The 25,941-nt window shown below is 41.5% G+C and overlaps 1 protein-coding gene across 1 annotated transcript in view; it reads left to right on the top strand.

Moving 5' to 3' along the window:
* The first annotated feature begins 8,988 nt into the window (after nt 1-8,988).
* Nucleotides 8,989-25,941, top strand: part of LOC136643843 (cytochrome P450 2J2-like) — a 46,596-nt gene continuing 29,643 nt past the window's right edge. The window contains exons 1-2 of the mRNA XM_066619214.1: nt 8,989-9,162; nt 25,668-25,830. Coding sequence (XP_066475311.1) covers nt 8,989-9,162; nt 25,668-25,830 — 337 coding nt within the window. The remainder of the gene's footprint in view (nt 9,163-25,667; nt 25,831-25,941) is intronic.

The following is a 25,941-nucleotide window of genomic DNA, read 5'->3' as shown; positions in this document are numbered from 1 at the left end:
TTTCTGTTAAAAGCAGGATAGGAAAGTCATTATGCCAAGATGACCTGCAGAGAGGGAAAAACATGTGCGTCATAGCTTTCCCAAAAGGAACATTCTAGGGTCTTGTGAAATCAAAGTTGCAAACCAGAACTTCTCCATACATGGATAACAGACTTCCCAGTTAGGGCTAGAACCATGCACCAGTATGCCAAATAAGGAGAGGGAAGTGACATGAATATCACATGGGTCACTTGTTTTTCATAGAGTATAAGTAAAGGAGTTTTGGGTGTGGTTCAAGGAGAAATCAAAGATCCACCATGGGGTAACTTAGAACCTGTATCCATCCTAATCTATTCTTAATCTGTAAATAGCATGTAAATAAATTTTTCTATATGCTTTTAAAGGAGTCTATGTCTGCTTAGCATTTTGACCCAGAGACCAAGTCCCAGAAATCTCTCTATCAGTTGGCGACCCAGATGGGACTCTGTTCTCTGCTAAGCAGTTAGGGAAAAAAACCAAGCAACTTAAATTGGAAAAGACATGGGATACAGGTTCTCCCTGTACATGATGATTTCTCCCCTGATTGCACATGATGTCTAATGGTGTGACTGGTGCAAGCAGGCAAGTATGTGTTTAAGTGTTGTCTAAGTGTCTCTCTGTCTGGTCGACCAGAGGTTAGAGGTTACTGCAGTGGAGCTGCAGTGGAGTTGCTGCAGTGGAGTTGCTGCATGACGGTGTGGACCTCAAGGTAATTACAGGGTACAGTAGTACAGTAATGTACAGGGTACCCTACAACAAGGTAAGTATAGGGTACAGTAGGAGCAGGAGACTAGGAAACCTGCTAGTCTGGTACCTTAAGTAAACCTTGTTGGGTAAATAAGGGCCCTTGGGGACAATTGTGTGTATCCCCGGTGATTTTACTGTCTGGGTAAGGCAGGTTCCAGTTCTGGGTGGCCAAAACTGCGGTGAAACAGGTAAAAAATTGTCTGGACCCTTGTGTATGGTAGACATACCTGTGGGAAAGTTAGTAAGCAATCTTTAATTAGTGCTCACTGTCTTTTTAGAAACTGAGAGAGTTTAAATTTGTAAATATTATAGTAATGTTTTGTTATTCAAGCAGTTTCTGTAGTTAAAAGTTCGCCTTAGCAGCATAGCAACTTGGCAGTTCTCCTATAATAGTCAGTGAATCTGCTTCCTGTCTAAGGCTTTGTTGTTTTAAGCTAAAGTGAGTTAATAGTTATAACAGAGCTGTGTGCTTGTGTGCTGGTTAAAAAGAAAATGGGGCAAAGTAAGAATTTAGGAGGAGCGAATACGCGGAAAGTTAAGTTAAAAAGGACAATGTGCCCATTGTTGATTCAACAATGAGATCTAACAGAAGTTAGTACCTGAAGTATTAAGGCTGTCGTGGCATCTGAAGAGAAGAGAGGTAAGATTGTATTGTGAGTGTGCTTTCAGTGTTGGAAACCTCGGAATGGAGGGAAGTCTGAAGTAAGTATGAAATGTTTAATTCTTTTGCATGTACATTAGAGCTGTAAATTATAAGCATGTGTAATGTGAAATATGCTATTTATAGGTGTATATAAAGTGAGTAATGTGTTTGGATTGTTTGAAGTCCATGGACCTGTGTGAGATGTGAGAATGAGAGTGATAAAGTAAATATAATACATGCTGTAGTATTATGAGGTGCTCTTTGTCAAAGTTCTTCCCTCACAGGAATTGCTAATTGTTATGCAAATGTTAGTAAGCGTCACTTCCAAAGTGACTGTGAACTTAAGTAATGAACTCATTATGATTTTGACTTTATGCTGCCTGTTTATTTCATGTTTCTTTGTTTCATGTTGTCTATCACATGTGCCTTATCTCCTATTGTCTAAATAGGTTATGTAAACTTCTCTAATTCCTCTAGTTGCAATTAGTGCTTCTAGTTGACTGGTGAAGTCAGCTAAGTTAACGGCAGTGATTTTTTTAACAGTGAGTGGAGTCACTCCAGTTTTCAGCCTGGCCAGGTGAGGGAAATCTGAGATAATTTCCCTAGTTTATAAATGTATGTTTATTTTTTAGGACTTTAGGAAGTCCTGAGTTTTTTCAGTTTAAATGCTGAAAAGATTTTACTTGCAAGTAAAATAATGCTTGAAATGATTGTTTTAAAGGCTGCACCTCAAGTTACTAGTCCACAAAGAGGATTTTGGTAGTTTGCTGAACGGCAAGGCAAGATTCTGAACTTTTGTTCCCAATAGACAATGAACCAACATGGTAAAAAGAGATTTTTACTTGCTGAGTACCTAGGTTGCAGGAAGTTGCAAGGGTAGCAGATGATGGGGGTGTCTGAAACCCTTGAGGACAGAGTCTCCCCTCAGTGGGGCTAAAAGCAATTTGCAAAGCTATCCCCTTGGTTTCCCCTTCCCATTGGAGGTCTACAGTTGCATTCCACTCTGGTAGGTTCCTGGCAGTCTACGGAAGTGCCACCTTGTCACCTTCTGTGGGTTGTGGGTTCCTTGCAGCTAGGAATGCAAGCCCCTCTGGGTTGCTAGGTTACTTTGGTTCAGGCTTTGCAATGCTACTAAGTCTAAACCGTACATATTCATGACACTCTCCTCTGCTGACTGAACCTGAATGAATCTCATAGTTGTTTGCAGTGCTGCAGTAAGATCTGCTTTGTCTTTACCTTGGAACGCAGACTGTTGTAGCCTTGCCTGCCTTGCAAGTGGCTGCATCTCTTCTGGCTTTCCTACAACCGTGATCTTGGGTGGGAAGTGTCAGTGTTGGTGAGCTATGTTGCTAGGTGGGTCATGGCACTGGTTTTCTTTCTTCCTGGATGCATCTTTGTACCTAACCTAGTTACTGATAAGATTTAAAGCTGCAGTACATGCCAGTGAGTCTGTATTCTGGGAGAGCCTGATGTGCAATTGCACACCTCTCTGCAATGAAGTATCCACATTTTGAAGGAAAGAAAAAAAAAAAAAAACCGCTAGTCCCCTAAAGTTGGTTAAGAACATAAGAACATAAGAACAGCCCCACTGGATCAGGCCATAGGCCCATCTAGTCCAGCTTCCTGTATCTCACAGCGGCCCACCAAATGCCCCAGGGAGCACACCAGATAACAAGAGACCTCATCCTGGTGCCCTCCCCTACATCTGGCATTCTGACTTAACCCATTCCTAAAATCAGGAGGTTGCGCATACCCATCATGGCTTGTACCCCATAATGGATTTTTCCTCCAGAAACTCGTCCAATCCCCTTTTAAAGGCGTCTAGGCTAGACGCCAGCACCACATCCTGTGGCAAGGAGTTCCACAGACCAACCACGCGCTGAGTAAAGAAATATTTTCTTTTGTCTGTCCTAACCCGCCCAACACTCAATTTTAGTGGATGTCCCCTGGTTCTGGTATTATGTGAGAGTGTAAAGAGCATCTCCCTATCCACTCTGTCCATCCCCTGCATAATTTTGTATGTCTCAATCATGTCCCCCCTCAAGCGTCTCTTTTCTAGGCTGAAGAGGCCCAAACGCCGTAGCCTTTCCTCATAAGGAATGTGCCCCAGCCCCGTAATCATCTTAGTCGCTCTCTTTTGCACCTTTTCCATTTCCACTATGTCTTTTTTGAGATGCGGCGACCAGAACTGGACACAATACTCCAGGTGTGGCCTTACCATCGATTTGTACAACGGCATTATAATACTAACCGTTTTGTTCTCAATACCCTTCCTAATGATCCCAAGCATAGAATTGGCCTTCTTCACTGCTGCCGCACATTGGGTCGACACTTTCATCGACCTGTCCACCACCACCCCAAGATCTCTCTCCTGATCTGTCACAGACAGCTCAGAACCCATCAGCCTATATCTAAAGTTTTGATTTTTTGCCCCAATGTGCATGACTTTACACTTACTGACATTGAAGCGCATCTGCCATTTTGCTGCCCATTCTGCCAGTCTGGAGAGATCCTTCTGGAGCTCCTCACAATAACTTCTGGTCTTTACCACTCGGAAAAGTTTGGTGTCGTCTGCAAACTTAGCCACTTCACTGCTCAACCCTGTCTCCAGGTCATTTATGAAGAGGTTGAAAAGCACCGGTCCCAGGACAGATCCTTGGGGCACACCGCTTTTCACCTCTCTCCATTGTGAAAATTGCCCATTGACACCCACTCTCTGCTTCCTGGCTTGGCTAGCTCAGCTGATGTTTCTCAGTCCCAACCTCTGTCTTATTATTTCTGTGCCTGAGTCCCAGAACTGTCCCCTCATACCCCGGTCCTCAAACCCAGATTTTTCTACAGTGTCACTGTTATGGGTGCAGCAGCAGCCAGAGCTGTGGTAGTGGATTGCTGGCAAGTTCTTGTAGAGGGCTTTGCTGTAAGGATGAGACAGTATCCCAGCTAGAGATGGCGAATCTAATGCAGCATTGTGCAAGTGGGCTGTGCAGTAGTATGCCTAAGTGTGCAGAAACTTGGAATGACATAAGAATCAAAATCCCAACAGGATCCCTGCAGAAAGCAGGATAGCTCCAAAGGTGACCCCCACCAAAAGGAGTGTGAGGAGTCCCACCAGTAGATTCTGGACTGGGACCAGCACCGCACACACCCAGCAGTCCAGAGACCCTTGTAGCTCCAAAGCCCTTTCTTAGCATAGGGAAGAGGTGGCAGTGAGGAGACCTCTGGAACGCCTTTGTGCTCCGGGGACCCTGAATCGATCCTTTCAGAGCGTGTGTCTAATCCCATGGCAGCTTCTTTTCTAGCTGCACTCTGAACCTGAGTTCTGTACCCAGTCCCCAAAGACAGTCCTACTTCCTTTCTTATCCCTTGAAATTTTTATCCCTTGATTTCTAGGCTGTGTCTCTGTTGTGTGTATCCTTGTTAAATCAGCCCCACATCTAGTCTTTGCCAGTTGCTCAGGTGCTGATTTTGGGAAAGGGTGAATTAATTTGTGTGCATTTGAATGTGTAAAGCTAATGTTGCAAAAATGCAAGGCTCAAATAGTTTGTATGTTTGGTTACTACTATGGCAACCTTCAGTCTTGAAAGACTATGATATCGCATTCTGAAGGGTAGTTCTAAAACAGTGTCTAGTGTGACCAAAAAGCCAATTCGGGAGTGGCTGTCCCTTTCACACTAGGAGCAAGTGTAGTCTGTCCTTGGTCTGTCTCCCTGGCTATAAGTCTTCCTTCTTTGTCTCTTTGCCTCAGTCTGTTGGCAAAGTGTCTCTTCAAACTGAGAGAGGCCATGCTGTGTAGCCTGTCTCCAAGCGAGCCACTTGGAGGCCAGGGTTTCCCATGTGTTGAGGTCTATTCCTAAGGTTTTTAAATCCCTTTTGCAATTTCTATCAAAAGTTACCTTTGTGTTGAAAGTGCACAACAGTATAAATATGTGTTAACAGTGTCTGTGTAAGCTAACTACAGGAAATTTTTTTTTTGAGCACATTCAAATTGTGATATAAATTTGGAATGAATGAGCATGATCAGCTTATTCATTCTTAGTAAAAGAATTGAAATAATAATTAGAAAGGCGATAATCTCTTGAAGAAAAAAATTTCCTTGCTATGCTACTTTGTTGTCATCTTAGTTAAAGTTCAAATGGTAACCCCTTCCAGTTCTCTTCTGGTACCTGGGTAGCCTATTCTATTAGTGTGCCACTGTGCTGTTATGTTGTTTATGATGCTGCCATCAGAAGGACACTTCTGCTGGCAGTATAAAGTTGATTAAGTATTACATGAAGTAATTAATTTTGCTGTGTTTTGCCATTTGGCATATGTGTGTTTTCGTTAGTATTTTCTTTTATTATCTACCATGTATAATAACATGCTTATCAAGTATATGTAAAAGAAGGTTGAAGAAAATTTGCAAATGCAGGAGCAAGGTGATTTGAGTGAATAATTCTTAAAATAATAAGAAAAAAAAGAACCTCAACGTTCCAAGTTCAAACAAGCAGCACTATACATTCACAAAGTACAAAAAGAATAAGTTTAGGTGAGTTTGTTTTAATCTGTTTTATTTTTTATAAGTTCATTTGTATGCTCGCAATAACAGAGGCTTGTATGTAAAACGAAGTTCTTTATGATCTAAGTTCTGTGCTGAAGTTCTAGGAAATAAGCCAAAAGTTTCTGGGAAGTTGGCCAAGATCGCTCAGAGAAAAGGAAAAAAAAATGAGTTCCTTTTTGTTTCAAAGTTTCAACTGAAGCCTGCAAGGCCATACGGGGGAAAAAAAAGTGAAATGTTTTCTGTCTTTTGATACCTTGTTAATTTGTATAGAGCTTATTCTTTTCCAGGTAAACCAAGTGCTTATGTTTGAGGAAGTAATCATGAAGCGTGGGAGCTATCCATTTGGAATGAACTACTACCTGCACACAGAAAAAAAATGAAATGGACTTTGTGACTTTGTTTGGAAAGAAGGATTACTAAAACAGTTAATGTCCTATGGAGCATTACTTTGAACTTTTCCAACGAACTACTTTAAAACATGGACTTTTCCAAATAATTTCTTAATGGACTCTTTCTTTAATGATTACAACTGTGTTTGTAGTCTGTTGTGATGTGATGTTTTGAAATGTTTTTTACTGTTCCAACATTTTTCACATTTCATATTTCATAATTGTTCATTATGTTGATTTGTATTATGTTTTGCAATGTTGTTGTTTTCTTATTAATAGATGAATGTGTAAGAGTTAAGTTGTATGTGGAATGCCTGAAGTGTAACCAAATTGTTATTGTTTGATTTTAATCAACCAAAAGAGCAATAAGAGGAAAATAAGCTAAGAAGACATAAACATAGTTAACCTATTGCACACCTATTACACCTAGTTAGAGGTAATGAAATCCAAAGACACTGCAAGTGTGGGTAAATGTAGGTAAAAGGGGAAGCTCTTAAGATGTGTTTCCCTATTTCCCAGAGAGAAGTGTTTTGCAGGACATTCCTTATTGGTTGAGTGTGAGTGAAGTAATTAAGGTCTAGCCATAGTAAGACATAACTAGTATAAACTAAGTTTTAAAAAGTCAACCTATACAAAAGTATGAGTTTCTTTTCATAAAGTCCTATAAGGTTTTTTATAAAGTTAGCAAACACTTCTAGAGTATCTCTACATGAGAAAGCATTTTCATATAGCTTTAGTTAGGTACACTATTCACAAATAAAGTGGTCTGTCCTTAGTATTATTAAAGTTAAAAGAATGGATTTGCAAAGTCTAAAGTACTTCTTTTACAGAATATTACTCTTTTAAAGAGTTGTATAGTGTGCATTTGAGCATTGTGTCGGCCATAAAATGAGCTAGCTTCTAACTAAGGCACTGATCTAAAGACAACTTATGTCTGAAGAGACTTAGGTTGGCTTAAATAACAAGGCCTTTGAAGTATAAGCAGCCATAGATGCACAGCATCAGGTGACACGGATGCTCGTTGCATGAGCAAAATCTGCATAGTGTGACAAATGTAGAAGTACTACTAACTCAAATATTAAAATTACAGATTGATTCACTAAGGATATTGCACTTTATGTAAGGAAACATGTGTTTAAACATATATCTCAGTTACTGCTATCAATAGCAGCTTTGCATGTTACAAGAGACTTCCTAAAAGTTGCTTTGTATTCCTTAAGCTACACCATTGATATAGCAACTCTTTTCTTGCTATAGTTTCTGTCACTATGACAGGTTCTCTTTCATGGTTAATCTCCCAAGTATCAAGAATGTACCCTTCCAAGTTCCAAAAGCAGGACACTAGAGTTAGTAAGGCTTCAACACCAATAGTTAAGGTGCACTTAGGAAAATGTAGTTAAAACTGATTGTTTTAGTTAAAAAAATATATATACAGTTGCATAACATGAAGAAGCAAATGCACCAACATAACAAAGGCCTAGCAAAGAAGTTCAAACAAACATGTATGTCCCCAAATCAGTAGTATAAGGTTGTGACCAAGATAAACACCGAGATGTTTATTTTGGTCAAGAAAAAAAACGAAGGATTGATATAGATTTTTAGGGTTAACCTAACTTCTCTTCAGATGAGAAAAACACTTGAAAATTAGGAGCCAAAATTGTGACTGGTTTTCTGTTAAAAGCAGGATAGGAAAGTCATTATGTCAAGATGACCTGCAGAGAGGGAAAAACATGTGTGTCATAGCTTTCCCAAAAGGAACATTCCAGGGTCTTGTGAAATCAAAGTTGCAAGCCAGAACGTCTCCATACATGAATAACAGACTTCCCAGTTAGGGCTAAACCATGCACCAGTATGCCAAATAAGGAGAGGGAAGTGACATGAATATCACATGGGTCACTTGTTTTTCATAGAGTATAAGTAAAGGAGATTTAGGTGTGGTTCGAGGAGAAATCAAAGATCCACCATGGGGTAACTTAGAACCTGTATCCATCCTAATCTATTCTTAATCTGTAAATAGCATGTAAATAAATTTTTCTATATGCTTTTAAAGGAGTCTATGTCTGCTTAGCATTTTGACCCAGAGACCAAGTCCCAGAAATCTCTCTATCAAGACAGACCAGGGACAGACTGCACTTGCTCCCAGTGTGGAAGGGACTGTCACTCCTGAATTGGCCTTTTCAGCCACACTAGACGCTGTTCCAGAACCACCATTCAGAGCGCGATACCATAGTCTCTCGAGACTGAAGGTTGCCAAGTATGTCGTCTCCTTTGGAGACGTGGATGGATTTACAATCTTTTGCTGATGGATTTACAATAAAAGCCTGGATTTGATCCCTGTCGTCTACTGAGTTTGCTTTGGTACCCGGGATTACAGTGCAACATCTGAGATCTCTTGTAATATCTAGGATCCCTTGTAACATCTTGGTTTTTGCACCTTGCAACACTAGAACAAACACATTCCTAGATCAACTGGTTATGATGTCACATAAGTTGTATTGTATACTTTATTATAAGCAGTGAACTATATAAGGAGTCAGTAAAAGAAAACAGGGAGTGGTAGCAATACCTCTGACGAAACGAGAAGCTGCTTCAGAAAGAGCATTCAGCCTGCCCAGCTGTGCAGATACAGGAAGGCAGAGAGAGAGAGAAGAGCCATGGCAATCTGGTGGGAATTGGTACTGTTGATCATTCCGATTCCGTGGCTGATTCTGCACTTCCTGAAACAACTCTGGGAATCCAGACTGTACCCTCCGGGCCCTCTTAGACTTCCCTTCATTGGAAATCTGTGGTGGTTTGGGTTCAAACTTTCTGCTGATGCTTTTGCAAAGGTATGTGTCAGTTGAGTAAGAGAAAGAGGGGAGAGTCCTGGTAAAGCCTAAGAATAGGTGGTTTCCCTGCCACTTACGTTCTGTGAGTGGTCATCTATGGGCACCATATGGTCTGAGTGCACATGAGAGAGGCAGCTTCGCTGAAGCCAGGCTGACCTAGCTCTGCTCAGTATCGGACCTGGGAATTCCATGTATGCTGAGTTCCATGGTTGAAGACAGGTGCAAGATAAAGGTAATAACTAAAAATGTGCATTCTGCACCTGAGCAGAGCACACTTTGGGAACATTCAAGTGCAGAATGTTCACCCCTTGTCTATTCAAGGGATCACTCTCTTTATGAAGAATTAATTAATTAACAGTATTTATATACCGCTTTTCAACTAAAAGTTCACAAAGCGGTTTACAGAGAAAAATCAAATAACTAAATGGCTCCCTGTCCCAAAAGGGCTCACAATCTAAAAAGATGCAAATGAATACCAGCAGACAGCCACTAGAACAGACAGTGCTGGGGTGAGGTGGGCCAGTTACTCTCCCCCTGCTAAAAAAAGGAGCACCCACTTGGTGTGCTCTGATAAGAACTCTGATAAGATAAGATAAGAACTCTGATAAGCCTTCCAGAAGAAGCGGTGTCCCTTCACAGAAACATCAAAATGCAAATCCAAACATGGACCTGGTACTTTGCACTGAAGGGGAAGGTGGAGATCTGTGGACAAGGGAGCCAATGTCGGTTTTTTGTCACTGACAGATCATTAGCAAGTGAAGGTGAGACAACTGGGGCTCAGGGGCTCTGCAACAGTGCAGAGAACAAGTTTGGATGGGCTTCTAGGCTGCCCTCAAGTGCTTCTAAGTGACACGGCTGTTTGGTCAAAACCTGTGTTGACCTCTGCATCTCTCCCTGTTTAACTAGAGCCACCTAAGGGGCACAGAGATGCCTGATCCAAAGGATTGCTAAAGCCGTCGTGATACTGCTTGTTTCCATAGTCAGTCCTGGATGCCATAGTTCTGCATGCAAAGCATGTGATCTACCACTGAGCGATGTCCAGCACTTCTTCTGGAGAAGAATACGGAGGTTTTAGCGATTCACTGCTTTGTGTTAGCATTATTACAGATTTGAAAAAGTGGCTCCTTTGTTTTGGAGGCCATTCAAATCCAGGAGTGGACAAATTTAGGGTGCTTGTAGTGTCTTCTGCCACCACCAGCATCTCATTCTCTTAGCTGTGGAGTTCTACTTTGATCAGCCCAGCTTAGACCCTTTCCCTTCTGTTCTCCTCATTGCTACAGCTCTTGGGTTCTCTGTTTCCATGAAATTCAGAACTGGGATTTGGTTCACTTCCAGCAGGATTGCTGAACAGTGCAGTCCCATTTTGAAGTGCTGGATGAAATGTTTTTGAGAAAGCTCCATGTGTGTTTGACCTTTGACAAAGGCCCTATCCCTGGGCAGGAAATAGGGATGTTGGCTTCTCAGGTTTGCCCTGACGCACATCATGCATGTTGTAAAATGTTCAACTTTTCCGGAAGGCATGTTGTAATACGCATGTCAGGTGCATTTTCTCCCATGTGAATCTGCCCGGTTACAGAGGTGTTCTTGAGATGCCTTTTCCTGTCTGCCTGCTGAGGTGGGAAGCGGCAACCAGGGAACAGGGTCTTCTCGGTTGTCGCGTTCGGAACTTGGAACGCTTTTCTGGCAGTGATAAGGTGATTTTGTCACTGCAAAACTGAAACAGTTTTGACTTAATGCAGGGACTGAAAGAGGAGTGTGCTGAGGCCAGCACACAATGGTGGGCACCCAGGAGGGTAGCTGTAGCATTATTGACCTGGCAGATGCTGCATTCTGGCCAAATCAGAGCAGCGTCAGGGTGGGGCAAGGGAGGAGGAGGGTGCCAACAATGTCGACAAGGACCGGCAGCACCAGGAGTTCTTGACAAAGAGGATTACGTCCCCTACCTGGTTGTTGTCCTGTGATGAAATTAAATCCTTTTCATGCTAACTCCCAAGTCCTAAATAGGTCTGGGCTACTAGAGTACAGGTTGAACCTACTAGTCATTCTTTCTTCCTTATTTTTATACCTCCCTTTCTCCAAGCACCTCATGCTTCTGTACATGGTTCCTTCCCTCTTACCCCTGTCAGGTAGATGAGGCTGAGAGAGAGTGACTGGCCCAAGGTCACCCAGGAAGCTTCATGGCTGAGTAGGGATTTGAACCCGGATCTTCCGGGTCTCCAACCAGAACCACCATATTACCTGGCTTTGCAAATACTGTGAGAAAATAATTAAATATATGTCTGTCTGTGCTGTAAAAGGACAGAGGGGAGGGTGCCTTCCCAGGAACTTCACGGTTACTGCACCCATGATGGAAGGGCCCCTGCACAAAACACTTGCAACACAGAAGTGGGAGTGTGACTGCACCCATGATCACTCAAAGCACCCTGGTTTTCTCTTTCATGGTCTCTGTGACCAGTGAAAAGTTATGTTAGGAGAACAGCCTCTGAAAAGTAGCACCAGTTCTACCCAAGCTGCATTAGTTCTTGGTGTACATCAGTAGCAAAGTGTTTCACGAGCATGACAGGAGTTGACTGTGCTGCAGCCTTTCATAGGTCTATAACAGAAATGCAGAGGAAGGACAGAGGAAACACCCCCCCCAACAGAGGACCCTGACACTCCTGGAGTGTGCCTGCTTGGTGTGTTCATATGGCAGGGCTTAACTATGGACCATAAACAACATGTGTGTCTCTGGAGAGGACATATAAGATCACTTTTTAGCATGAAAGTACTGAACAAAGAGATTATTTGACTCACAGAGTGCCACAACGTGCTCAAGATAAAATATAAGTGCCCTTCACACTATTGAGGGTTTCACCTGGAAACATTGCGCTGGAACAGGCAAGCTAGGAGGCTTATCCAGCGCAAGATAGGCAAGGGGAAACTTTTCCCCTTACCTCTGGGCAAGGCGCCCTTGCCCCTATGGGTCTCCTCGGACTTGAGCCACCTCTTGAGGTGGCACAAGTCCAAGGAGAGCAGAGCGGCTTCCAGTAGCTTTGAACTCCCTGGGAATGGGGGTTGGGATCCAGCATAACTGCCAGATCCCAGCCCCACTTCCCGCTTCCCACCCACCTGCCTCTGGGGCCACCCACCGGCCACCCTCCTCCCGCCCAGGAACACTCCCTCCCGCCTCCTCCCCACCCTCTCCCCGCCTACCTCAGAACATTGCGTCAGCCCAGCTGGGCTGACTTGAGGCTCAGTGCCTCTGTGGGCATGGAGGATTGTTCCAGCCTCCACAGGCCAGTGTGCCTCTGCGTACCGGCCTAGCCGACTCCTGAGGTCAGGATTGTGCTGCACGTTAAACAAATGAACTCATTAAAATAATCCAGGTCTGATTACAGAACCAGGGGGGAGGAGGAGACATGAAGGGGTGGATCCAGTGGCAGTACACGCCATATCTTAGCTCCTCTTTTTTATACCTACCTGCCCCTTTTCTCACCTCGGACATAGGCTACCAAAATAGGTGGCATATGTCCAAGGAGAACCATTGGAGATTGGGCAGCTTACCAAGAGGCAAGTACAAAATAATTTTACTTACTCCAGTAGGCTATCCGACCCCTCCCCCCATCATAGAATGGGCCTTGGCATACCAGGGGTGAAGAGTGACAGCAGCAGGCTCTCCCTGCCTCAGGGGCTGGCCAGGCACAGGGTTGGGCCTTTGATTGCAGGGGGGATCAGGTGTTGGTTGAGCGCCAGCCTGGCCAGGCTGAGCCCTGAATACTCAGAACATGTGGCAATGAAGGAGCAGATGGTGCACACCACACAGGAGCCAGCTTAGGACTCTCCCCCAGGGCTGCAGTACCCTAGTCAACTGTCTCTTGCCTTGACAGAAAGTGTTTGGACTGTGCTCTTGCCTTCTGTTGGAAAAAAACATCCAAAATTCAGTTCTCCAGTGACAATGCCCAGGATCCCAATATAGGATCAGCTGGGGGAATGTCTAAGGATCAAAATAAGATCAGGATGGAGGGGGTACCTTGTATAGAACCCCAGAAAACTGCAGAACATGAAGAGGTCTCTATGACTGGAAAAGACAGAGACGAAGAACAAGACAAAATGGCTACTGAAAGAGAACAGCAAAGTGAATCTTTTTCTTGTACCCTATTAATGGGGAGGAAACCACAAGACCTTTTGGTTTCTTCAGAGCAGTCAGGCCAGCAAGCCTTGCAATCACATGCTAATAAAGACTTAGAGACTTTTCTGGGAAAGTATATAGGCGAGGCCTCTGTCTTAGGTCCACTAAGTCAAAGCACAACTGATTCACTGGAATCAAAATCAGGCAAGCAGTTAAGTGAGTCCCCTGCTTTAGGAACAAGCCCGATAGGCCCAAATGTAAATGATGATCACAATCAACTGAAAACCATGTTTATTGGAATGGAAACCACATCCAATACGACAGGAGGGATTCCTAAAAATCCTCAGGAATCAGCTCAGCCTAGTCATACCCCACAAACTTTGACTTTGGGAGCTAAGGAAAGGGAATTTCATGCATCACTGCAGACTATTGAAAAAATAACTTTTCCAGTGCAAGAGGTCTTAAAACCTTTAGGACACTTTGCCTTAACAAAGACTTCCAAAACAAGCACCAGACAAACAACAAAACAGCTATCTTTATCAAAGAAAAGTTTGTCTAAAGATTTCATCGGTGAAGGAAAATTTCTTTTAGAAGAACGAGATCGCTCACCTCACAAATCGATACTAGATTTGTCTTGGGATGATGGACATCAAGGAAAATTAAGGAAAAAAATTGGTTCATTTGATTTTAATCTATCTTTACTGGGTGAGGATAAACAAATACAATTAAAAGAAAAAGAACAAAGTCTTACTTCTGATATACAAGTCAAAGATGACCCTTTTATTTTACCGAAAGATGAAAGTATTTTAGACGTTGTTGAACAGACTAATAAACAACTAAATGGAAAAATAAATTCTACTAACTCGTTGCAGTCTGATGTTCAAGATTACATTTTGATTCATAATTCAGATAGTGAAGTGCAACTATCTAGTGAAGAAGAGAGCGAAACAAGTAAAACTGATGTTGTAATAAGGGTTAAAACTGGAAAACGAAAACCATCTAAAGAGAGAGAAATTCAAGAAGCCTGGCAAGTGTTATTACATAAAGATTTTTACAAAAGTGTTCAGGAAATCATCTATCCTAAAGAAATGCATAAATTTGATATGGTAAAACTATGGGGTTTACTAGTTGCTCACATAGATTTACCAGCAGACAACATGATTAAACTCTCCAGATTGAGCCAAGACGCATTATGGAATCTTCTGGATAATCAAAAAGATACCATGTTGGATATACTACAAGGTAAACATAAAAACAACATTGAGCATGAACCTAATTATGCAAGGATTGTAACTCTTGAAATTGTCAAAAAAGTTATAGTTTTTAGAAAAGCAAGGACTTCGACAAAGCTCATACCAGAATGGTTAAAAGAACAAAATATGATCAAAATGGTACAACATCTGATTAGATCTTGGGAGCAGCCTTTTGAAGGTGCACAAATGTATCATAAACAACACTTAGAAGAGGGTTCTTCGTGTGTTGATATTAATACGTTTTTGGATAGATTGAGATATGTTGTTGATAATTTAAAACAAAGACAAAAACTTTATAAACAACAACTGCAAGAAACCTTAAATGTGGAATTTAAAACTTTTGGAAAAAAACTGGAACAACCTGATGAAGATATATCAGCGGAGGAATCTTTAATGCAAACTGATTCAAATGAAGTGTTTAAGTCCATTAAAGAGACAGTACAATTAGACAATATGGAAATGAATACTAGTGAAAGTTTATTTGAACAAACGAAGGATACAGAGATAGAAGGTCCAAAACATATAAACCAAGAAGAGGTAGAGACTGGGCCAAAGAACCCTTTCAAGAAAATTTAGAATTAATTAGTATGGAATCACAATACCTAAGCCATGAACATTTTGATAAGCAGATATCAGAAACTGTTACCCTGCACATCCCTGATCTTGTCTGATCTCGGAAGCTAAGCAGGGTCAGGCCTGGTTAGTACTTGGATGGGAGACCGCCTGGGAATACTGGGTGCTGTAGGCTTATACCATAGTCTTTCGAGACTGAAGGTTGCCAACCATCAGAAAATTTATCAACAGTACAAAGAATTGAAGGAAAATCCAAAGCTATTTTACATCCTTCTTCTGACAAAGAGAAAATACATTTACAAAAGGAACAAGATACACCAGTGCTACAAGGACTTTCAGTACAGCAAGGAAGCATACAGGATGACACTCTTAAGAGACCAACACAGACAGACTCTAAAAGATCTTATGCAAACGTAACAGTAGCCATGAGAACACAAGACCCTCAAATTGGGAGAAAACATCTTACACGTGTCCCTGCAGACAGACAAGATATTGAAGATGAAGAGGAAGCTTATTGGAATAATACTACACACTTGGCTTCTGATGAAAAGAATCCTCGGAAAAGATTTGTGGTATGCTTTACATACAAAGGGACAGATCCTGAAAAAGGGACCCGTAAGTATCTCATACAACTTTTTCTAAAAGAACAATTATCTTTTCTAAGAGAAGATATTGTAGCTGTGATCCAGCTTACTGGATCCAAAGAAATTGACTTTTGTTTAGCATCGGAAAGGTCCTATCAAAAATTTTGGCTCAGTTTTAAAAACATTATGTCTAAAGATGCTTCTTTATTTAAAGATTATGATGCGGTGCCACTCTTCAGAGGTGACACCAAAGTCTTAACAATTATTTTAAGAACAACTACCATCCCAGCACAGGACATAGCAACTTGGATCTCCAGACATGCAAACATCTTATTAGGTCCGGACAAGAAGTACGATGACTTTGGAATATGGACTGGTGAATATCGAACTGTTATCGCCTTTAGAGATGGAGTCACCCAAATACCAAAATATTTCTTTTTGGGGACAGATAGAGGAATAACACGTTTCAGTGGACAACGACCAGCATGTTATCATTGTGGGGCCTACGACCACATAAGGCATTTTTGCACAACGTCTTTGTGCTCCCGATGTGGTATGAGAGGACACGATGCGACCATTTGCCAAAAAGTTATCTGTTGCAATTTATGTGGAAAAGCAGGTCATGTTTATTACAAATGTCCAGTTGCCTACTACAACAGGCAAGATCGTAAAAGATGGGAACAGACAACAAAACAATCAACCTCAAAAGAAACTGCTACCAGAAAGGATGAAACACATCAACAACCAAATGCTTCTGATGAAATGGAAAGTGAAACACCAACTATGGAAAAGGGCATAGATAATGATGACTATATTCTAAGAAGACAATTTAACCCAGTCGATTTGTCAGTGGAAAAAACATCTGAATGGAGAGAGCAGAAAAAAGGGGGTAAGAAATCCAGGAAAATAAATCACACACTGTCCACCTTCTCAGTAGACACTTTAGCTGAACAAAACAAATTTCAAATGCTAATGACAGAAGAAGAAACAGAAGAAAAGAATAGCCTATATGGTTTGTCAGATACAGATGAAACTTCTTTCAAAATTGAGAACGTTCAGAACCAATCATCTCCAAAAGAACAAAGGAATAAATTGAATAAGAAACATAGACAAAGTGAACTTTTGATTCAGAAAGGAGCCAATTTTCAGAAAGAAATTGAATCTTTACAGATACAAATACAAGATAAATATTTGGAATGGGACACGCTTAATAACCAATTACAAAGAACTAAAAGTCAAAAGCATCACAAAACTTTAAAAGATTCTATTTCAATACTGGAAAAAGACATTACTGAATTACAAATAAAATTGAATATAATTGCATATGACATTGACAAAACTGCAAGAGATACGGAACAAAGAGGGGAAATCCAAAGAGAAAGTACTATAGGTAGACAATCTGATCAAGATAGTGGATATCTTGCAACTACTTCAAAACAAAGCATCCTACACCATAAAAAACAAGGAGTTGAAATCTATCAACGAGCTACCCAACAAACTATACAACAAACAGCAGAAAAAACAAAAAATTTGTTTGACATTACTGATTCCCCTAGATTGATACCTCCGAAACCTCCAGAGACTCAAGTAAACAATTCAAGTAGTGCTACACCTCTGATTTCAGAGGAGGTAGAAAGAAATGAAGAAGAAGAAGAAGAAGAAGAAGAAGAAGAAGAAGAAGAAGAAGAAGAAGAAGAAGAAGAAGAAGAAGAAGAAGAAGAAGAAGAAGAAGAAGAAGAAGAAGAAGAAGAAGAAGAAGAAGAAGAAGAAGAAGAAGAAGAAGAAGAAGAAGAAGAAGAAGAAGAAGAAGAAGAAGAAGAAGAAGAAGAAGAAGAAGAAGAAGAAGAAGAAGAAGAAGAAGAAGAAGAAGAAGAAGAAGAAGAAGAAGAAGAAGAAGAAGAAGAAGAAGAAGAAGAAGAAGAAGAAGAAGAAGAAGAAGAAGAAGAAGAAGAAGAAGAAGAAGAAGAAGAAGAAGAAGAAGAAGAAGAAGAAGAAGAAGAAGAAGAAGAAGAAGAAGAAGAAGAAGAAGAAGAAGAAGAAGAAATGGGTATCAAACAGGTGGAGGAAATATAGAAAGTTGAACCAATACAAATTATTAACTTTTAATCATTATGGGTCAACTTAACATTATTACTTGGAATACAGGAGGCCTAAAAATTGTAGATAGGCGAAATGAGATCTTATCAAAGTTGCCTAGTTTAAACCAAGATATATACATTTTACAAGAGACCCATTTTACCAACCAGAAGGAACGGAGTCAGGCCCAGAGGGTGAGGATAAGAAAGATGGTGTGGCAATTTTATTTAAACAGAAACAAAACATGACTGTTGATTTTATTTTGGAAGCAGTGCCAGGTAGATTGCTAGTGGTTGATTTTTCATTAAAAGAACTTTTAAGTAATGGGAAATATGAGACAAAAAGTTTTCGTGTATGTGGAGTTTATGCTCCCACCACATCAACGGGTAGGAAAAAATTATGGTCTCATTTGAAAGATGCATGTAATACAAAAAAAAAATCTAATAATAGCAGGTGATTTTAATAATAGGTCTAAGGTGTCAGACAGGAGTAGTTATGTCAATTCAAAAACCAACAGACAATATTCAAAAATGTTAGACCCTGAGGAAAAAATGTTACAAATATTTTTGGTTCAAAAAGATCTACAGGACAAAGCTTTGAACATCAGCAATGAGTTAGATTTTTTTCCTGTTGTCTGTAGAAAAATATATTTAAGCAAATATTTGTCTATACAAGGAGTAAGGTTTACGTATTATCACCCTAGAATTGCAAGTAGAATAGATTGTTTATGGGCCCCACAAAAATCTAAAAGTTCAAAAATGTTGTATTTTGATCACACCATGGTCAGATCATGGTATGCTTGCCCTTGAATGTTCTACAAGTCAAATACATCAAAAAGGAAAACCACTTTGGAGATTAAGACCAAATAACTTGGACAGATATGAATATAAAAAACAAATTGAATCCACTCTAGCAGAACTAGTATCTATACTAGAGTTTTACTTAGATGATCTTGATAAATGGTGGGAAAGGCTCAAAAAAACAGTAGTTAACAGATGTAGAAAATATAAAAAAATATTTTTATAAAAGAAATAGTAGAATATCATAAAGCTATTAATCAATTTTTAAGAGGTCACTATGAGGCCAATAAAGGTCTCTTAATTAATGAAACAAACATAAAGTGGTCTAAAGAAATTATAGCAGATTTTCAACAAAAACAAAGAATAAAAAGACTAAATAACAAATACTTTAGAACAAAGGGAGGGATCATAGATATGGATCAATGGGCCAAAAGTAGAAGTTCCAAAACGTTCATTGAGTGTGAAGGTTTAAGAGAAAATGAAAATGCTCTAGTAAAATTCCATCCACAAGAAATGGTCGCCATTATGGAAAATTATTATCAAAAAATGTTCTCAGTAAAACAGATATATAAAAAGAACACTATACAATTTTTATCAGACTTATCAAAACATGATTTGAGTGCAATCTATCAGGGATTAGATGAAGAAGATATTCAAACTCTTCTTTGTCCCATTTTAGAACAGGAAGTTAAAAAGGCCATAACCAGTGGAAGAGGTAAATCTGCTCCAGGTCCGGATGGACTTGGATGGAAATTCTACAAGATATTCAGTGATTGGTTAGTAGGCCCTCTTACTAGAGTCTTAAATTATTGTTTGACGCACCATACCTGGAATAAGTCCTTTTATGAGGGAACATTAATATTTTTTCCCAAGCAGGGAGATTTGACCCTACCACAAAATTGGAGGCCTATTGCACTTAAAAATGTTGATTATAGAATTGTAACAAAAATTTTGAACGAACGGTTAGCAAAAATTGCAAGTAAAATAGTGATGCAATGCCAGACCAATGGTATACCAGGGAGAAATATGACTGATTCGTTATGTCTTTTCAGAGAAATTTTCTGTTTAGTTAATAAAGGGAGATGGGAAGGCAATTTGGTACAACTTGACCAAGCAAAAGCTTTTGATAATATCCATCATGATTATTTGTGGGAAGTGATGTTGTGGAAGAAAATACCAACGGATTTTGTGAATACTGTAAAACTGTTACAAATGTGCCACTGTGACCCCTCAATTTAGCGGCTGGAGAGGTAGTCCGGTTCCTCTCTTATCAGGAGTGAGGCAGGGTTGTCCCTTGAGTTCTTTATTATATGTATTAGCATTAGATCCTATCTTGGCTAAAATTCATTTAGATAAAGGTATAACTGGTATATGTTTACCAATACCAGGTAATTTAGGATTATTTAGTAAAAACAATTTAAAGTCAACAAATAAAACTGATATAACACACAAAGCAAAAGATACATTAAAAGAAAGTCATGTGGTGGTTAAATTGGTGGCCCATGCAGACGATGTATCCATTTTGGTAAAAAATAAGGAAGAAATGGAAAGATTAATTACGTTGTTTAATAACTACGAGAAATGTTCTGGATCAAAATTAAATATTCAAAAGAGTTTTTTAATTTCTTTAAAAGCATCTAGAAAAGAAATGACAGTTATTCCAATGCAAGATGTAATCAACTCAGATTTAAAACAATAACAAATATGGAAATACAGGAATATGTAAAATTGCTAGGAGTCTATTTTTCAGTAGGAAAAAATGGATGGGAAGTCAATTGGAAAAAATGGTTAGAAAAAATTACAGAAAAAATAAAAATATGGAAAAATTGGACTCTAACAGTGTACCAAAGAAAAATTTATGTAAGAACTTATCTTTTACCCATAGTGACGAATATAGCAGCGGTGTACCCTCCTCCTCAGTGGTTGATTAAGGAAGCAGATAATTTGATTTTTAAATTTTTATGGGGTACAATCCATTTTCCACTTGCAAGAGCAACAGCATTTAGATCTGTTGTTGATGGAGGATTAGATCTGCCAGCTATAGGGCCAATTTTTTTAGCGACTTTTTTATCCTTTAACTTTGGAAAATGGGCTCAATTAGAATTCGAAGATGTCAAAAGAACATATGTTAAATTTTGGTTAATAGCATTTGCATCGGGTTGGACGGGAAAACACTGGAGTAACAAGTGGTGGGAATCTGGTAGTTTATCTTATAATGTCACTCAGGCAATGAAACTTACTGGACCTGATTATTTATGTGAAATTTATGGAAGTGTAAAAAAGTGGAATATAAATTCTGACATGTTGAAAGAATTTGGAGCTTCTGTGAAAATAACAAAAAAGAAAACATATCAATATATATTAGAAAAATGTTATTTTGAACCAGAATTAGAAAAAAAGAAAGTAAGAACTAATTTATGTAACTATTTAAGAGAACCAGATTATCCGATTGAATATTTTAAAGACAACAGAGTACCATTCTATCTGTGGGACTTGAGATGGCGGTTATACCACCAAGTTTATGGAGTTTTAGCAGCCAGACCATGGCTGGCAGCCAATGATCAAACTTGTACTCGGATAGCATGTCGAAGACAAACAGTTACAACAGGACAACCTCATACAGAAACAATAGAACATTTTGTTAGTCATTGTATTGGACTGGCCAGATCTGGCCAAACAGAACTGGGAAAATATTGTTTCAGGACAAAACGAAACAGAATCTTTCAAAGGACCAAGAAAGAAGACTACAAAGAAAAGGAAAAGGAATGAAAGACAACCAACTGTGATAAACTATTGGAGTGTTCCCTGGACAACAGTACGTCTAATAAATTTAATTGTACTATTAGCATTAACGTTTCAAAGAAACAGAGAAATTAAAATTGGGAAAGAAAGTAAAATAAGTAATTCGGTTGAATTTATATTGTTTAAAGTAAACGCATTAAGTAGATACAAAAAAGAAAGTATGTCAGAAACCAAGAGGAAAAAAATTTTGGCCTTGGGACCAGGGAACAACTGTTCCAATAACGTAACAGAAAACTGGAAATTGAAACATTTGTGCAACATTTTTCAATTAGTGCTAGGTAACGTATATTAGATGTAAGTTAGATAAGATAATACATTGTATTAATAAGAAACAAAGTTAAAACCGGTAACGTAATGGATTTTCGCGTACGGGAATGTAAATATAAGGTGTAGTAAGAAAATTTAAAATAAAAAATATATATTCCTAAAATATATATATATATATATTTTATATTCCTAGCGCAGGAATGGTTTGCCGTTGGCATGGAACCCTGGCCATCAGGCCCCTTCCACCCCCGCCCAGTGACTATGTTCATGTCCTGGAGGGAGGAGGTGAGGACTGCCCTAGGCTGAGCAGTAATGTGGCCAAGTCTTATTCACCTATTAAAAGGGGTATACTCTGTCCTTCCACTGATAACAGGATGCCTAAGGTAGCTTAGTTGCAATGTTCATTAAATACAATGGGGTAAAGATAGCGCGGCAATAAAAAGGTACAGGAGAAAAGCCAGGACGCCATGTCATAAAAATAGAACAAATGCAGCAGCAGCAGCAGCAACAAACCTTACAAAATCCCTGAGAAGGACCCAGCAAAGATTCCTTGGGACTTCAGATTACAGACATTAAAAAACCTGGAACACAATGCGTCAGATACAGCAGCAGTTGTGAAAGAAAAACATCAGGTTCAGATCATCAATATTGCAGTCTCAGGAGACGGCTGAACGGAGAGCACAAAATAGCACGACCTGTGAGTAGAACGTGGGCATCTCTGGGAGAAGAAGGTCCAGACCGTGCCATTGGAGCAGTGCCTAGAAGTCTGGTGAAACACCTCTGCGCTCTGGGCCTTGAGCAGATTCCACCAGCTTGGCTCCAGAAAACAGCGTTGCTTGGCACAGCGATTAGCAAGGAGATCAAATAATTGACTCCCAGGATCTTGGCTGGATCCCGAATTGCAGAGCACAACCAGTCCAGCATAGTGCTCTCGCTGAGCTGAAGCAGCAGCATCGTCATCAACGCATTTGATAGCAACAGCATCACATAGTACCCCAAATCAGTCCAGCAGCCAATAACAGAATAACTCAGGGCCCAATCCTGTGCATATCTAGTCATTAGTCCAATTGTGTTCAGTGGGACTTCCTCCTAAGAAGGTCTGCATAGGATTGCAACCTCATGGCGCAATCCAAACAGAGCCCTAGGCTGGCCAAGTCCCTTGCGCCCGCCTCCGGGTTTTGCAAGACTCACTTCCACAACAACTCGGGAGCAGGCTGTGCCAGTGGAAGGACGTGCACCAGCCTGCCCCCACCAGATCTAACCCCAGACCCAGTAAATAGGCCAACCCCGCACCCTAGAGAGGCCAACACAGAGGCTCGAGGAGGGTGGGAGGAGAGTGTTTGGGGGGCATTTCAGGGCAGAGGGAGGGTGGGTAGAGGGCAGGTCAGTGGGAGGACTGGGCCCAGGAGGGGGGCGGTGCCAGGATCCAGCACTTAAGCCGGTTTCCAACCCCCCTCCCAGGTGAACAGGCCTTACACCAGGCTGCTTGAATCTCTGCACTTTAGGTGGGGCAGATCTGAGTAGCCCCACAGGCAGTTCCCTGCAACACAGGGTAAGGGGAATGAATTTGCAGCCCAGTCCTGCTCTGGATGCAGGGCAAGCCAGCTGGACAGCCTGCTCCAGGGCATGTTAAGTTTGGGCTACACATGGCATCCAAGCCCAAACAAAGGCAACTGAAGAAGAAAGGTTTTAGCCTTTGCCAGGGAGGGTTCCATTGGGGAGAAATACAGATAAAACTATGACTATTGTGGTTAAAAAAATCAAACAAAAAGCTACCTAACATCAGTAGTAAAATTACAATTTGTGGAGAACCCATTGCAGAAGTAGATAGTTTTATCTGCTTAGGAAGTATGGTTACACCTGATACATCTTGCAGCCCAGAAATAATTAGGAGAACTGAACATAAGAAGAGCCCTGCTGGATCAGGCCAAGGCCCATCTTGTCCAGCTTCCTGTATCTCATTGGTCCATCAAGTGCTTGAAGGAGCACACAAGACAACAAGACACAACCTGCTTCCCTCCCCTGCATCTGGAAATCAGAGGCAGCCTGCCTTTAAAACCAAGTGCTTGCACTTACCTACTATGACTTGTAACCTGTAATGAACTTCTCCTCCAGAAATTTGTCCAATCCCCTCTTAAAGGCATCCAGGCAAGATGCCATCACTACTTCCTGTGGCAAGGAGTTCCACAAACTAATTACTTGCTGGGTAAAGAAATATTCTGTCTGTCCTAACTCTCCCAACACTCAACTTTCGTGGATGTCCCCTGGTTCTGGTGTTATGCGAGAGGGAAAAGAGTGTCTCTCTATCTGTCCATCCCCTGCATCATTTTGTATGTCTCAATCATGTCCCCCCTCAGACGCCTCTTTTCTAGACTGAAAAGCCCCAAACAGCTACATATGCAAATTTAATGAAACTAGTGTGGAATAAAACGCACCTTTGAAGAAGCATGAAAATTAAAGTTTTTAACTCCACCAGATCAGAGCTCATTGCAGCCGCACAGAGGGTCATGGAGGGGGCTACAAGTCTCCAGGACCCCCTGGGAGGCTGCAGGATACCCCCAGGTACGTGGGGATGTATGCCACCCAATGCCTGCAACAATTTAGAGCACTCCCAGTGGGATTTTGGGAACCACAGCTCTAAAGAAACATGATCAACAGGTTCTAAGCCTTGTGTGCTTCCCAAAGTAGCATAGCGCTGCTACAGATGCCACTACATTGTTTGAATGGGAAGCTTTCAAACCTCCTCTCTCCACCAATCTGGTTTCAGTTAAGAAATGAAAATCATTGGAGATGATCTGGAACGTTGATGGGGGGAATCAGGTGGAGGAGAACGCATTTTGGAGGATCTTTACGATAAATAATGAGGGGCACCGACTGAAGGAATTGATTCAGCTTAATGCTGCAGTTTTCAAACTCTCCGGGAGTTTGAAACCCGCAGTAAGTCTTTGCGGGGCTGGGGGAGGAGGCAGCAGGGGCACGGGGAAGGCAGCGAGGCAATCCCCAGGATCGCATCGCTCGGGGGCTGCAGGGACTGGGATGCACTCACAGTCCCTGCAGCAGCCGTCCCTGTGTACGGGGAGTGCCTGCAGGGTGCCTCAGGTCAGAGAAAGGGAGAGTAGCTTTGGTTGGCAACCTAGCATACAGCACCCGGCATTCCCAGGAGGTCTCCCATCCAAGTACTAACCAGGCCTGACCCTGCTTAGCTTCCGAGATCAGACAAGATCAGGCATGTGCAGGGCGACAGTGAGTGGAGCCTCCGCAAAAGCAGAAGCGGAGCGTGATCACCCCACTCTCCCTTTCCCTGACCTGGGGAGCCCTGCAGGCGCTTGCACAGAGCTGCCCGCACACAGGGAAGGCTGCTGCAGGGACTGGAGGGTGCACCCCAGTCCCTGCAGCCCCGTCAGAAGGGAATGCGGAGCGATCGTGCTCTGCTTCCAGTTTTGTGGGGTGGGGCGCGATCACTCCACTTTCACTTTTCCTGACCTGGGGAGCCCTGCCGAAGATTGAGCAGGGCTCCCCGCACCCCCGGGAGGCTACAGGAGGCTTGGGCAAGTGCACCCAAGCCCCTGCAGGCCCCCTGAGCGGTGCGATCCTGTGGATTGCGCCGCTGCCTTCCCCCTGTCTCCTGGCTGCCCCCGCCCCTTAAGGGGGCAGAGGCCAGGACCCACAGGCTGGGGCGTTGCGACACCTCAGTTTGAATACCACTGGCCTAATGATTGATTTGTTTGCCTGCTGGTCACCAAAGAGCTGAATCTGTGAAGGTCCTCTGGGAGTGATTGGCTGCACTGTTCTGATCTTTGGGAGGGCAAGGCAGGGCCAGTAGACAGGGCAGGGTAAATGAAGGGAGCCAATAAGAGAAGTGAGGAAGAGGAACATCCTAAGAGTTGGAGAAGGAAGGGAAAATCCAAGTGAAGAATGGGCAGAGAAGAGAGGAACAGCCAGTAATGGCCAGGAGCTGTGCAGATAAGGAGGGCTGATGTTCTTGAAATCATCTTGCTTGTTTGAATGTGAATCTTTCTTCTCTGCTTTGGTCCAAATGCAGCTAGCGAAGCAGTATGGAAACATTTACACGATATGGATTGGGCATATTCCCACGGTGGTCCTTTCTGGATTCCAGGCAGTGAAAGAAGTGCTGATCAACCAATCCGAAGCCTTCGCTGAGCGTCCACTGACTCCTTTCCTGAAAGCAGCATTAAAAGAAAGAGGTAAGAGTCAGAGGTTGTAGCAATGATGAGTTGAAGCAATGAGGGGTCGGAGTGGCAAAATCAAGAGACGGAAGTTTCAAAGTTAGGGGCAGGGAGCAAGCTTGTTGTACC

The sequence above is a fragment of the Tiliqua scincoides genome, chromosome 3, assembly GCF_035046505.1.
Source record: "Tiliqua scincoides isolate rTilSci1 chromosome 3, rTilSci1.hap2, whole genome shotgun sequence".
Lineage (NCBI taxonomy): Eukaryota > Metazoa > Chordata > Lepidosauria > Squamata > Scincidae > Tiliqua > Tiliqua scincoides.
The sequence above is the reverse complement of the archived record's forward strand: the minus strand, read 5'-3'. Positions and strand labels throughout refer to the sequence as shown.